Source organism: Rhipicephalus sanguineus, chromosome 1, assembly GCF_013339695.2.
Source record: "Rhipicephalus sanguineus isolate Rsan-2018 chromosome 1, BIME_Rsan_1.4, whole genome shotgun sequence".
Taxonomy (NCBI): Eukaryota; Metazoa; Arthropoda; class Arachnida; order Ixodida; family Ixodidae; genus Rhipicephalus; species Rhipicephalus sanguineus.
Genome location: NC_051176.1, coordinates 330,048,242 through 330,064,182, shown reverse-complemented (window position 1 = coordinate 330,064,182; position 15,941 = coordinate 330,048,242). Strand labels below are relative to the sequence as shown.

General features: G+C 47.3%; 1 protein-coding gene across 1 annotated transcript in view; it reads left to right on the top strand.

Moving 5' to 3' along the window:
* Window positions 1-15,941, top strand: part of LOC119379533 (WASH complex subunit 2) — a gene marked incomplete at its 5' end in the record, with an annotated part of 624,148 nt that overhangs the window by 27,016 nt on the left and 581,191 nt on the right. Inside the window, 2 exon segments of the mRNA XM_037648828.2 lie at window positions 8,409-8,480; window positions 8,545-8,592. Of these exon segments, the coding sequence (XP_037504756.1) occupies window positions 8,409-8,480; window positions 8,545-8,592 (120 nt within the window).

The window sequence follows — 15,941 nt, the reverse complement described above, 5'->3', positions numbered from 1 at the left end:
CAGAGAGAGAGGGGGAGGATCAACCCATCGATCGAGAAGAAAAAGAACCTGGCTTTCGCCTTGGGGTTGTCTTAGGGGAATGCATCAGGGACAGTGTGGCTCTTTGGCATTGAGGCACTGCTGTACATCACGGCGTTTGTCTACCATGTCTGCTGGTAACCACATAGATGTATTTAGAGTGTTATTTCGTAAAGTGCAATTATCTTGATCCGATATTTTGTTTATTTGCTAGTGTCGAAAATAATCGCCAAAGAGGTTAATCCAGAACACTCAACTGCATGAGCCCTTATTTTTTCATTAGCGAGTGAAATATGGAGTTCTCCTGAGCATAGGCGTGTGCAGGGTTCCCCATCAGGGGGGGCGAAGGTTCATCGCAGCGCCCCCCCCCCCCCCACCCTACTAAGTCAATGTATGGGGCAGATTTGGTGCCCCCCCCCCCCCTTAGGTGACTAGAAGGGTCAATGTACGGGGCAGATTTTGTGCCCCCCGTCTTAGGTGATTAGGAGGAGGGGCGCCCCCCCCCCTGCCCCCCCCCCCCCCTGTGCGCACGCCTATGCTTCTGAGATCATTTTTTCCATGAGATTTGCAATGAATCGAAATATTTCTAGCCTTCATAAGAGCCCCATAATAATACTCAGGTGCTTCAATGTTAATGCAAAATTATCTGCTCCAAAGTGCTCCAAGATGAAAACTTTGCTGCTCCAAAGTGCTCCAAAACGGAAATTTTGCTGCTCCAAAGTGCTCCAAGATGAAAATTTTGCTGCTTCAAAGTGCTCCAAAACGGAAATTTTGCTGCTCCAAAAATTGCTCCAAATCAGAAGTCCTCGGTAGCTTCACTGCAAATGGATTCTGATGTTTCTTCACACATTCTGCACGCCTCTTGGCTAATGGGTCCGTGGCCTTGCAAATGCTCATTAGTTTCTGTGGGGCAGAAAAATGCACATCTACTAACCTTCTGGCCAATTTTCTTCAGGGCGTGTGACACGTTGTGAACATACGGCACGACAATCTTTTTCATTCCCTGAAAACTGTTTACACAGGTATCAATCTGTCTATTTAATTTTCTTAGCCTACTTTCTGCTACTGAGATAAGTACATGGTCGGGGTAACCTGCCATTAAAAGGCGCTCCTTCTGATTAACAAAACTATTAGATATCTTATGGGGGCATGATTTGCGAAGCGCGTTGCCAAAACAAAGAGTGGCAATTGCTCGCTTCACCAGCTTAGAATGGGATGATTGATATGGAAGCAGCATCTTGTTGTCGCGAGGGGGATAATCCCAACACACATGATGTTCAAACAGAAAAATTCTTAGGTCTGAAAACTGAATGGCATCCTTAAAGGGGCCCTCTAACACTCTTCAACCCCCCATTTTTTACTCGTGGATTGCGTAGACTGAAGTACGGACGAACTAGTGCAGCAAGAACGGCAGCGATAGCGGCACGCAGTACGAAGTTATTCAATTTAGAAAATTCAAAATACAAGAAAAAAAATGCCTGCCCTCAACTCGATTTTCGCGGGGTCACGTGACCACATTTCACTCTCTGCTGTGACGTCGGATGGCGCTCCAATGAAATGGGCTGAAAGCTCTTACGTAGGGGAAGCTCGCACACCATTGTTGCTTCTCCTTTCCAACGTATTGTTGACGTCGTTGCCATAGTAACAAACGTGGTTCCTCCTGACTTGTCAGAACTTGAGCGGGCGCTACTGCTTCGTAGCGAGGCTGGGGAGGCTTTGTCTACTGTTCCTTACAACGACATTCCATGTCATTCCCTCTTCTCATTCTGAGAAGGGAATTTGTGGAGCTGCGTGGGCGGTTAAACACGGTCGCCCCTACGCGGGTTGTTGGGTGAGCAGCCCGACGAGTTACAAGTGTGCAGCGACAACAGTTCAACGAAGAGGATTACTTGCACTGTTTCAACAACAATCATGAGCCTACCACACATGCGGAAAGAGGCAGCTCGCAAACGTACAGACGCAAAAAGAAGGAAGAGGGGCAAGCGTTTCATCAACACCACCTAGGTGTTGGTTTCATATGGACATCCGACCGGCGCAGGCAAAAAAAAAAAGCCAGAGCAACCAGAGGCGAAATGGCAACCGGCGCCTCTGTCGTACTTTGTGGTTGTAGTGATATTTTTTGTTGCGACGGCGGCTATTTGGAGTTCATTGAAAAAGCACAGAAAAGAAAAACGAAACACAATAGTAATCTCAACTTTGATGCAACGCCGTTATAACTTCTAACGTTACATTTATCCAATCATAGGCCAGCGCCCATCTTCGTCATTTCCGCCCGCAATAGTTCTGGCAAGCGCCACTACGCGCTGATGCGGTCAGCAGCGATGTAGCGACTTCAACGCGTGATTAAAATACTAAATAATTTGATATCGGTGCTTAAACTTATGCTAAAATTATCCCAACCATCAGTCTACGCAACCCGCAAGTAAAAAATGGGGGGTTGAATAGTGTTGGAGGGCCCCTTTAACGGGTAGCTCGTGTGTTATCACCAGACTGTCAAGATGATGGGTGAAAAGGGACATGCCTGAATGATAGGCTAAGGGAACATAAGCAGAAGTTGGACCGTTATCGTGATGGGCACGTGTCTGTGCATTGTAATGATTGTGGGTGTCAAACGTTGTTTAAAGAGTGCACAGACGTATATAGGAATGCAGATAAGGCTACCAGAGAGATTGTGGAAGCCGCCATGATCGCGAGGGCCGGTGATAGCTGTGTCAGCTGCCCGTCGTGGCGCTGACTGCTAATGAATTGGCCTTTCTTGACGCTGCAGGTTTTCATGGGCGATGAGTGGTGCTTTTGCGTACAGATCTATTTATACCGTTGCTTTCGAAAATAAACAATCAGTTGAAGTTAGTTCCTGTCCTGTTGTCTCTTCCTCGTCCGTGTGTGTTAGCGCTATGCCCCATTCTGAAGCATATAACCAACTAGCCCAAAAATCCACGTTGACATACGGTAGCTTGTTTTCTTTCCCCATGGTCGAGCAATAAGGCTCATCTGACAAAGGTAATGTTGTGCTTCAACGCCATGGGTGCTCTGGGCCCAAAAGTCTTCTGGCGCCCGTTCACAGCAGCATTTTAACTGCGTGCTGGAACAATGGGAGTTTCTGAACTAGTGGTGCCGTGCGGCAGTGGCAACTTCCCAGCGTGAAAAAATTTTGATATGCAAAGCCAATCACCAAGGATTTCGCACGCTAAAGTTAGGTCGTTTTACGGCGCTTGCGGCATATGGGACCGAACTACGCAAGAAGTCCGTGCCTTCGTTTCGGGAGCGAAGTTGTGAAGGACTGGACAGTTTGTTTTCTCATGTGTTTTTCTATGTGCAGAAATGACATAATCCTCTTTAAGATTAACATGTGCTCGCTTCTGAACCAGGATGTCAAAGTTTAACGAACGGCGACGTGAGCGTTAGGTTTAGCCACCCTATCCTAACCAGTGATGCCAATTTAGCGGATTTCCCGCTAAGTCTGGCGGATTTTATTTTATTTCGACGGGAAAAAAATCAGTCTAGTGGCTAGCGGATTTTCTGATGGGCCATTTTTGTACATAGCGGGTTTCTGGCGGATACCTCACGCAGTGGACCGATTCAGAATCGCCCTGCAAGAAACCATTTCCGTGTTCTCTAAAAATGCGGAAATTGTTTAACTTCAGAGGCTCCTGTTCACTTGCTCCGCCTATCTCAGACAAACAAATCCATGAGGTTTCAAAGCGGCGATCGCTTTCTAAGTAATAAATAACGGACGAGCTGCAATGCACCAATCTGTGGACTCTGCGCGCCCCCTGCCGCTTGCCGTGCAAACAGTGAGTCCGCTATCGTGCAGGGAGCGGGCTCGCTGTTTGCACCGCAAGCGGCAGGGGGCGCCTGTAGTCCCGGTGGGAAGCGAGGCGATTGGCGAAGTAGCCACCCAGTTGTTTTTTTGCGTTCGAAGTTGCAGAGAACAAAGGAAGACGTCCGACTGCTTTGTGTCGAAAAACGGTTCTGTTTATTCTCCGTGTAACCTGACTCCCCTTCCTCTTGAGTTATGCCGAAAGTGGTATATTTGCAGAAGTTCAGGACGGAGTGGTTAAAGGATCCCTTAATCAGCAAACGGCTGGAATGCAAAGCGTCTGCTGATGGAAAACAAGTTGCGGCGTGCAAGCACTGCGGCTGTCAACTAGGCAGCAGATATTCGGACCTGAAAGCTCATGCGAACACCAAGAAGCATAGGGAACTGGCTGGCAGTTCTTCGATCCAGAAGCAACTGGGCTTCACTACAAAAAGGCAAGTCCAACCAGGGAATGCCGCTGAGGGCAGAACTGCTCTATTTATCGCCGAACGTTCTTCAACTATGACTGCCGATCACTTGTGCCAACTCTATAAGAAGTAGTTTCCTGACAGCGAAGCTGCAAGAGCGTATCAAACGCGCCGCTCCAAGTGCGCTTCCGTGATTAAGAACGTTCTTGGCCCACACTTCAAGGCGGATCTGGCACAGGACATTGGGGACAGCTATTACAGCTTGATCATAGATGAGTCGACCGACATCAGTGTCACAAAATTCCTTGCCATTTCTATCATCTATCACAGTGTCACCAAGTCAAGGATCATGACCACATTCCTTAACTTGTGCACCTTGGAAGTGTGCGCGGCAGATGGAATTGTGGCGGCCGTGAAATCCACTCTGATGGAGTACTGTCTTAAACTGGAAAGGATGAGAGGCGTAGGGACAGACAACGCTAGCGTTATGACGGGGATCAATAATGGCGTTCATCGGAAGTTGAAAGCTGAGGCTTCCCACCTCGTAATGATACGCTGCGTCTGCCACTCTTTGCAGCTAGCCACGTCAGCTGCTACGGCGGAAGCATTGCCGAGAATCTTAGAATACCTAATAAGCGAAACGTACAACTGGTTCGCAAGATCCCCTGCCCGGCAAATGGCGTACAAGAAGCTCTACGGTCTGATGAATGACGGCGATGAACCACTGAAGATTGTGCAAGCGTGCAGGACGCGATGGCTATCCCTCGGAATAGCCGTATCGAGGATCGTAGACCAGTGGACCGAATTGAAGGCGCACTTCGAGATTGCAAGGCGCACTGAAAAGTGCTATGCGGCAGAGGTGCTGTATGGTATGTACGAAAACCAGATCAATCTGGGGTACTTGCTTTTTTTGAGACCGATTCTGACAGATGTTCAGAAGGTTAACAAGGCATTCGAGGCGAAAGATGCGGATCAAACAAAGCTGCTGAAAGACCTCGTGACTTTGCTTTCAAGCTTGGTTGAAAAAGTCGTAATTCCGACAGAGCAGATTGATGTTCTGACGTGCAGACTTGAGGACCACTTGAATCCCAAGCCATATCTGGGCTACCTGTTTGAGACGTACGTTGACAACATGAAAGCTCAGAAGACCGACGAGTTCTCTGTCGCAGATGAAGCTGTGATGCGAGAAAGCTGCATAAGGTTTATTACCACGCTAGTAGATGAAATCAGACAGCGACTTCCCGACAACATCACAGTTCTCCAGAAAACATCACTCTTATCAGTCGAAAACGCTTTGTGCGTCGTGAAGAAGCCATTGATTCCTCTGCTGGAAGCAATGGCAGTGCCCCCTGAAACGATCGAAAAAATTCAAAACCAGTGGGGCAAAATCACGCTCCTGGACTGGAAGCAAATATCGTCCACGCAGTCGTTCTGTTGTTCACTCCTATAAGGACGCCTGCGGCGAAAACCCGTTCGCCGAGCTGGCCGGATTTGCCATGTCGATGCTCGTGCTGCCGTATTCAAATGCCGAAGTAGAGAGGACATTTAGTCAGCTTAACATAGTAAAATCCAAGCTGAGGAACAAGCTGAAGCCTGAAACAACAAATGCCATCCTCGTCGTAAGAGCGGGGCTGAAGCGACACCAGAAAAGTTGTTTTGATTACGAACTTCCCGCGGCAGTTGTTAGTGCAATCGGGACATCTGCAACATATGTGCAACCAAGTCACCTGTCTGGTCCCTCAACAAGGACCAGCGGTCCTGTGGAGATGGTGTCAGACGACAACAGCGGCGACGAAGACCTCGATGTGTTTTTCGTTGACCTGTGAGTTTTTTTTGTTTTCATCAGTGTGAACATTTATAACTTTTAGCCTCATCTGTGATGAGGTTCACCAATGACGACCACCGCAGCACTGAAGCCTCAAGTGTTCTAGTTAGACTCCTTGAAAGACTATTTTATATGTTATTTCAGCTCTCGTAGTTTTGGGGAGCTTTTAAGAATGATAATGGTATTTATCATACGAAATTGCAGTGTTTTTTGAATAAAATAGGCCCTAGCGGGAAATTTAGCGGATATGTTTTAGAATCTAGCGGAATCTGGCGGATTTCTCATTGCTTTTTAGCGGCTGTCTGACGCTCAGCGATGGCAACACTGATCCTAACCAAGTTGCACCATTGGCATTTGTCGCGTTTTAGATATTCGTCCTGTCGAATTATTCGAAACTTCGAATACTAGCTATTCGAAAGTCGAATCGAATTATTCGATTAGGAACTATTCGTATTCGATTCGAAACTCGAATATTCGCACACCCCTAGTTAAAACAGTTCAATTAACGTCCCCTATACCTTCCTTGGCTTCATTATCTGCTGGATCCATGCCTACGACTCAGTATTCCATCTGGCCTGCCCCGATCCGAGACGACCCTTCTCTGCCGCATGTGGCTTGGGGTGTCTTTTACGAACGCCTTTGCGTGCTGCATCGGAATGACAGACAGCGCTGCATGTGACCATTGCGGCAATGATGAAACCATTGAACACATATTATGTCAGTGCCCTCAGTACAGCTCTGAGAGACAGTCCCTCTCAGCAGTGTTTGCTCGCCTCGACGACCAGCCGCTTTCTGAGCAGTCAATCTTGGAATGTCGGAAAGATCGAGCTTCATGCCAGAAAGCAACGAAGGTGCTGATGAAGTTTCTGCGAGCGACCCGGCTAGTTGAACGATTGTGACACTCCTGTGTGTGTGTGTGTTTGTGCTTCCCTCCCTCCCTATCCCATTCCTCTCTTTCTTACTTTTCTGTCTCCCCTTACCCCTTCCCCAGTGCAGGGTAGCAAACCAGATATGTTTTCTGGTTAACCTCCCTGCCTTTCCGCATTACATTTTTCTCTCTCTCTCTCTTTATCTGCTGGTTTTCATTAAGGTTGTCTCAAACAAAGAAACGAACCCTTAAGTTCCCTTCTTTCTTTCATTCATAATAATATTGTGGTTTTGGCACGTAAAACACAAGAAATTGTTAGTATTGTAGACTAGTTGTCATATGCTTTTAATGTACAGTTCTCAGAGTTTTTCTTAAGTACTTAATGACCCAACTTTGGCAAGGCTATTGAGCATTGTGCTAGGACAGAAAGACATACGATACACCGCTGTGTTCAGTGTCGCATGGGTCTTTTTGTCCTTGACCAAGTAGTTGGCTGGAACCCTGCTCGCTTTGGCAAGCCAGCAGCCGCCTTCGTGTAAAAAACTCTACCATCTGCGTACAATGCCTGTAGGAAAATTTATATATTAGAAAGGCTGTCTGGGGATTGCCATGAATATGTCTTAACAGCGAAGCTGCTTAAGCCGACCGTTACTCCGTGCAGTGCGAACAGAAAATTATCATCATCATGAACCATCATGCGTTCGTTTCGTCCTCTTCCTCTTCGTCGTCCTCTTCATCTTCTGCTTTGCCCCCAGAACACATGCGCCGATTTGTACGGCATGGGATGCAATAACTTCGATGGGTGAGAGAATGAGTACAGTGAGAGAGAAAGAAAAATTCTTGGCGAAAAAAATTTCTTGGTGAGGCAGGATTCGAACCCGCATACCCATGATCCGAAGGCGAGCGTTGTAACCACTCGGCTGTAGTATACCTTGTGTAGTGTATACCTAGTAGTAGTATAGTATACCTTGTGTAGTGTAGTAAAGCAAGGGGGTGGAAAAAAGAAGTGAGGGAAAGGAGGAGGGGAGAGAGAGTAAACATAGCGTAGAAAGCAAGAGAAAGGGAAAGAGACAGAAAGAAAGCAAAGAAATAAAAGAAAGAAAAAGGGATAGAAAAAAAAAGAGGAAGCGAGAAATAATGAGAGAAAGGCAAGAAAGAGAAATAGAAAGAGCGAGAAAGAAATACATAAAGAGATAAAGAAATAAACAGAGGCAATAAAGACAGAAAGATGAGAGAAAATGAAACAGAAAGAAAAAAGGAGAAGCAGAAAGAAGCAAAGAAGGCCGCCCAGCTCCGCACTTCCTTCAGGCTTGGCACCACTAGTGCAAAGCTGCCTTATTATTTGGCCTGGCTCGTGAAAAAATAGTTTGTACATTTAGGAGGGTTCTTAGATTGTGCCGGCAAATGTAGTAGAGATAAGCCAACTGAGGGCCTTTGTGAGCTGTTAAGCGACATTCATGCTCATTGCAGATATCTGGTGTCAAGGTGCACAACGTCATCAACGACTTCAGTCACTTGAACAGCCTGCAGTTTGTGGAAAATGTGAGTTTGGTGCTCTCACTGGCTGTCGTTGTCCACTTGATGATAGCTGCTTTTCCTCATGCAGCGTGTCTATGATGAAGAGGAGGTCAAGGCTGACTCCAGGGATGCACAGGTAGGCCCTTATCTAGGTTTTAGATTGTGTTTGAAAGGATGTAAGCTCAGTTTTTCATTAAGCCATCCATCAGCAGGCTGCACAAAACAACTTGTTCACTCATGGAGTTTTTACAAGACCCACAAAAAAAATATGACATAGTTTGGCTTTTTGTAAAAGCAGAATAATGCACAAGTGGTGTATCTGCCATATGCATGTAATACTTGTGGGAAAATTTATATGCAGTTGAACCCCTTTATGAGAGAACACACCTGGGGTAGTTTTTGTCCCTTAGATGAGGTTTCTCTTCTAAGCAGGGTACCGTGTTCTCATTTTCTGATGAACCCCTGCTTAGATGTTCTGCACACCGGTGTCTCTTTAACCAGTTGTCTCTTATAAAGGGGTTCCACTGTATTGGAAAGACTAGGTCGCCATGACCGTGCCATTTGGCTGGCTCTTGGACGGCTGTACCTGTTTAGGTTTCATGCCAGTTTGATGCACTTTCGCCAGCCTTGTTATTGACACCGAAGTTGCCTTGTGGGTTATTGAGGCTGCCAGTATTGAAAAATTTATGCGCAGATTCACCGGACTTTTTAGAAAGGCAAAATCTCGACGAAGTAACCGCATGCGGCATTGACACCATGCCGGGAACTACGTTGGCTAACTTCACTGGTGCTTTAAGATCCCCGCGCGGTGGAAAAACAAAACAGGCGAGCAAGGCGGCAAGAGTAGTGTTTTATTTATGCGCTGGGTGACACTAGTTGTCCAGTATAATAAAAAAGTTGGGGAGTTTCATTATGAACTGGTTGTCCAGGCATGCTTCAAACTTGGGCAATTCGAATTGGAAATCGATAGCTGGCTATCACTTGGTATAGGCACGGACAGAAATGTGTTAAGAGATGGGAAGACAGCAGAATGGGTCAATGAACAAAGAATAGCAGGTATCCTATGTGGGAGAGCACACGCGCCCATTTCCTTTCCTTAAGGCTGGCGCGATCGCGAACTGACGGTGGTAGCCATGGGACCACTAGGAGAGGAGCACCGTCGCCCTTTCCTGCCGGACAACCCCTTCTTCCCCGTCACTCCGCGCGCCAATCCTCGCATCCCGGCTCGCGGGAAAGGGAACTCGCCCTGCGAGGGAATCAACCCTCGCGGTGGGGAGGGACACGGGAGGTGAAGAAAACTGCCGACCAGGCAGGGAGACGGTCTCTCGTGCCCTGCTGACCTACGAAGGAACATCTCACCGCCCCGAGACCCGCGAGCCGATCATCGACCGAAGGTGTAAGCCATACCCTTTGTTTTTCTACGAGAGCGGACTATCCCTCTACGCGACATTTACGCGTTATTGCTAACGTAGCAATAAAGTGTTGTTTGTTGTGCTAGCCTGTTGCCTTATTCGCCCGAACCCGTCGTAGCTGCGATGACGCGCGCTACGGGAAGGGGACGTTGACACGGTACGACTATTTTGCGGCTGGGACCGGAGCTAGGCTTCTGCACCAGCCGTACATAGAGCGGACCCCCTCACCTAGCTATTTGTCACAAATCTTGGGGGGGCTGTGATGTTTTAAGGCGGTGGAATGAGATGAAGATGCGCGGGACATTTATCTCCCGAATAAAAAACAAGCGCAAGTGAACGCAACACTCAACCAACGCGCCTCCTCTATAAACTATGCCTCTCAGTTCCACCGCCATACAATGGGACTGCTGTGGTCGCCTCGGTTCACGTTCCGCTTGCGAGCTGACGTTGAGTAAAGTCACTGTAATGTTGAGAAGGCTGCACGCGTCGTCGTGCCCGATTTGGGTTACTCCCATTGATTGTCAACTTGCTGTGTATGCTCTGTGTTTTATTTAGTTCGAGTATGCTAACGAAGCACTGCTCAAGTACTAATATCGTGAGTATTTCATGTAAACAAGTGATATGATTGCGTGACAGAGCCGTCGCACTTGCTGCAATATTTTGTTCCTACAACACAAAATTTTTACAAGTGAACCGCATCGACATGGGACATTTACAAACAAACGTTTATTTGCAATACATTTCTCAACATGTCAAGAATGCAGCAGCTCACAATTGGCAACTTGGCATGCTACAATTTTAGCAGCTGTCGCGACAATGGCTTCTTTGCATACATTTTGGCAACTTAATTATTGTCTGTGACAAGAAAAGCATGGTTATTCAGCAGTGACCTCATGAATTTGTGGCGCAAGAGTTGAAGGAGCACATTGCTGTGGCCTGGCTCTTCATTCTTGCACATTAAAATGGGGACATCCACAAGCACGTCAACAGAATTTTCGCCACTGGTTACTAGTGGTTTTAAAATGCAATTCCTGGGAAGCAGCATGATGCCGACAAACTGCTTGAGAGCTTTAAAAAAAGCTGCCACCTCCTTCACTGGAAACGCCGGCGTTCTGCCACTTAATGCATTGGTGTGCACCGGTTCAGCCACAGCGCTTACTGTGTCGCTCAAAGCAACGCCTGAGGTGTTTCTGAAAGTAAGAGCTGCATTCGAGCATGTTGGCCTGTTGGCACGAATGCTGGTTGCCAAACAACTACTCACGCAACGCCATGGTAACAAGGGTCTTCATTGTTGTTGAAGCTTCAATAAAGTTTTTCCTTCCTTCCTTCGTTAAAGCTGGCAGCAGTTATGACTTTTTGCTTTTTGCTAGCCTTCTTCTGGCCGCAGTCAAGCTGAACAATGCGCTCTTGAATGCTTAACTTGCATTGTACCTTGGCAAGCACAGGCTTCACATACGAAGAGTAGCCCGGCAAAGCGCTGTGTACCGCTACCTTGTTGTCGAATTTTGGTACTGTCTCTGAAGCCAGTGGCAAGGGATTACTTCAAATGACGGAGTAATTCGATGTTGTGTACAACTCCCATTTCTTTCGCGAGGTAACCATTAGCCATCGTTTTGCACAACTCGAGGTTGGCAGGAATCTCCTGGAATAATTCGCCGATGTCCTTGTTGCTTGCACTTGATATGCACGGAGGCACACAACATTGCCTCATGATAAACACTGTGTGCACTCAAAACTGAAGAAAATCACACTTCACGACATGTTCCTGTGCACGTCAACACCAGCAAATGAAAATTTCCTTGGGCTTACATCGCGAATGAGTGCCGCAAGCCTGTGCACAGCTTGTACAGATGGGACGGGACGCTCCATGCTGGTGTCAGCAAGCAGTGCCACGAGTGCTAAGCACTGAAAAATGAGAGAGGTAAACAGGAAAGAGTGTGATTGAATCAGAGGTGCTCTTTTGACAAACATAGTTTATAGAGGAGGCGCTTACTCAGCAAAAATATGTTGTACAGGAAATAACCTGTAAGGTAACGTCGAACATATTATGAATAACAAACACAAGATCATTAAAATTCCTAAATGACTAAACTTTAAGTAGTGTCATTGAGACTAGCTTCACTGAGAGTTTTCACACTGATGCCTGCCAGCGTTGAAGCCAGCTTCTTCCGTTGGGATGTGTTGAAGTCTCATCCACTTGGCAGCGCTCACTGTTCGGGCTGTCCGCATGGCCGATAAGGTGCGCATAGCGTCGAGTGAAGGTGACGCCCAGTCGAATCCGGTGTAGCAAACTGGCGTGGCTTCGGTTTATTTTAGCCGGTAGGCAAAAAGTCATGTGAGGGTCTGTTTCCTGCAGACGGCTACACCAATAGCCTGGGTTAGACCAGTAAGTTACTTTGCATTCTCGCATAAGCGATTGCAACAATTATTTGCGCTACCAAAATGAATGCCAGTGATCTCAACAAAGAGTTCGTGTCACTTCGCGAGTATGGAATTCTTACGTGAACGGCGCCGTTATCCACAGCAGCTTTTGCTGCAGCATTAGCTAGCTCGTTGCCTACAAAGCCACAGTGTCCAGGTTAGAGCACTGCACGGGCTCGGGCCTACCCGAAAACCCGAGCCCGGCCCGGCCCGTGGGCCGGGCCGGGCCGGGTAAAGCAGTTTTCACGGCGGGCCCGGGCCGGGCTCGGGCTTGGAGCTCCGGGCTTAGGGCCGGGCCCGGGTTTGAGGTGGCGGGCTCGTGTCGGGCCGGGCTTGGACTTTGCTCAGTTCTTAAGGGGGCACTAAAGTGAAGCACTCAATCGGTTTAGGCTGATAAAGTATACTCTGAACTCGAATGTCATTAATTTCATCATCATAAGTTTATTTATGGCGGAGAAAATGTAGATCAAAGTTCCTTTTTTAAATTTTGCGCAGAAATATCTGCGCGGGACGTCACGGATTTCAAACTGTATTGGTCGTATTTTGGCGACATTCGCTCAACGAAATTTTCTGAAACTTGGCATATTAGGTCTACGGCCCCCTCTGAGGTCAATGTACTTCATTTTTACCGATTAGGAACTACGTAGGCCCCAGTGGACGCCGTCGGAATCTGTGACGTCACGGCGTTTGCTGCGCGAATTTCAAGGTAGCGTCGCTATCAGCATTTCCTTTTTGCGCGTTTTCTCGCTCATCAAGAGTCTTGTCGCGGCGAGCGTGGTCAATTCGGAATTTTAAAAGGGTAATTTTTTTATCATAATAACATCGTTTTTCTCCTTAGTCTCCCTCAGTGGCATAGCAAGGAGGTGGAACACCAGGCCCAAGCCCCCCCCCCCCCCCCCCCCCCCCCCGAAATTTTTTTTTGCCATGGCATACAGAACAGAAAATGAGATTCGACCACATCTGCCTGCCCGGCCCCCACTTCCGATCAAGGAGGTGCCGCCACCCAAAAAAAATTTCTGCCTACATCCCTGGTATCCCTTTAATTGTGTAACACATACGTTGTGCATATATATGTTCCACATTTTATCTTGAAAAGAAAACGCTTTTTTTATCTGGGGCAGGCTATTTGGAGAAGTTTTATGAGGGTTAAGTACTGAACTACACTTGCTTCTTGCATAAAGGCTACCTTATCTATCTGAAACGGGCGAGTTTAAAGTAAATAGACCAGGCGCTTACATAGTTAACATATAACTATTCGGTGGTTTAATAACTGCATTCGCTATTATTTTATGTGCCATTTGTTATTTTGTAATCGCAGTAATAAATGTAATATAAGAAGTTTGTACCCATCTTATAATCCCAAGAACGATCACAGAGCTCCAAAGCAGGGAAGCGTTCTTCAAAGTTCCAGCCTTTCACTAAAACAAATGCACGGACTGCGCGGGGTATCGTTACATAGAATCCCTATAAACACACATTCTTTTTCCGTCACGGCTCCCTGTGGTGACTCGAGATGGACATGCACAGCCTGCTTTGTGTGCCCACATTGTTAAAGTCTGAGCTTTCGTCTAGTTATGCTATGTCAGGGTTATCGAACTCACCTCAGCTAACGGGCGGCATTCACGAAAATTTGCTCCCTCCAGGGCCAGGACAGTGACGAAGGTAGGAGCGAGGATCAGGGAGGGGGGGGGGGAGGGGTAGGTTGTACAAAATGTCAGCTCACGTTGCCATTTGAAAGAAGAAATTTCCCATACCTCACATATGGCTCATTTCTGAAGGAGATTTGGCGGCAGGATTCCAACAACATATCGATCCCTATCTCCAAAATGCCTAAAGTGTTTCACGGTTATGTATCAATACATGGTGACTGCAGGGGGTGCCTCACGACAAAAAAATGCTTTCGGCCTGTCATGTCTATGTAGCTCAGGAAAGTACTTATAAAGAAAATTAAAAAAAAAATGTTGATCCCTCTGTCATAGGAATCGGTATAACACGAAAGTAAAACGTGTCTTCACAGACGTAGTTGAGCGTTTGTTGTGCATTGTTTCGCCCCGAGGGCGAAGGAATGAATGCTATAGCAACAAGTTATAATGGCATGCGAAGAACGGCAAGCAGCTCGAAAGTTCCAACGCGTTGCTCAAGCAGAAAGGACGCACGGAACGAACATACACAAGATGAGCGCGAACTAACAACTCTCACAGCTCGACAGTTAAAGCACGCTGGTCAAATACAAAGGAGGACGCACGAAACGAACGCACAAGTATACACAGGATGAGTGCGAGCTGTCACAGTTGTAAGTTATTTGTTTGTGAGCCGCGCGCTTCTTTCGCAAAAGCGGCCGCTGCAGTGAGCGAAATGACCTTCGTGCTCTCTGTAACTTGAACGCAAACTTGTGGTGAGAGAGCAAGACGTACAAGATAAGCGCGCGCGCAGGAGCGACCACGCCCTGTAGAGGCGCAAGCTCATCTCAATGCGGGGGGCGACGACATTTAAAGCGCGCTCTTCGAGGCCTTCGCGCCATCTCGCTAGTGATAACGAAAACACGCTGATGTACCCTGATCTCTGAGTACCGCCATTGGCAAATGGTGTATATAAATAGCACGCCGTTACTATGACGAAGAACGTGCCGTTTGTGGCGGAGTTGTTTCGCGCTGCGCGCTGGGGATCGAGAGGTCGTAAGTTCGATTCAAGGTGACGGAACTTTTTCTTCTAGTTTTCTTTTTGTCATGTGTTAGTCTTTATATTTTACAACGTCATATCCGTGACGGAAATGCGTCAGTGGAGCTGTGGTGGACCCCGGCATAAAACACTTTCGTGTTAAAATTGGACGAAGACCGTCGATGTGCGGGCCGCTAGCGAGAGATCCACGGGCCGCGGGCAGCCGAGGGCCACGTGTTTGAGACCCCTGCGCTATATAGTGCGAGAGCTACATGATACTGCCGCAACAGCGTTTGAATGTGCAGGAATAGCATAGGTCCACCGTACCGCGTGATGTCCACCTTACGTGAACCATATGCATCCAATGAGTAAACGTCGAGAAGCTTATTCGCGCCTTTATAACTAAACTGGAAAAACCCCGAAATTAATCCGAAATCGCTTCGTCCACCTCCTGCCAGTCGTACCCGCGTAGCGCAATGTCCACCTTCTACCGGTACAGCACCGTTAGGAAGGCATACACCATTATAATAGAGAAAAAAAACGAGCACGGTACAAACCGGGCATAACATACAATGCTGAAAACCGCAAGCAGAAGCCCCGAAAGAGGAGTTTTACAGATGATGTTGACGAGTGGCACGATGTACGGGAATGAGAGAAATGAAAGGATGAGGTACAGCTGCTATGTTCATTCTGCAGAGGTCCACATATGCTTTCTAAATTTGCTCCAGTGGTGGAAGATAAGAACAACGACTGCTGACTCCTTCACAATCCGCGAGGCAGATGTGCGCCACTGCGGCTAGCGCAAGCAGTGCAAGAAACTTTATATGGGATGCAACAGCGCATGGCGTGCTTCAAGCCGGAATCCCTTGATATGATTTTTGGGATAATAACATGTGAAAAAAATAAACTATAAACTATGGCACAAAAAACTGTACTAGCAGTGGTGTGATATATATGAAAAATATGCTTTGACAAATAGTTTTTTCTTCTTTTC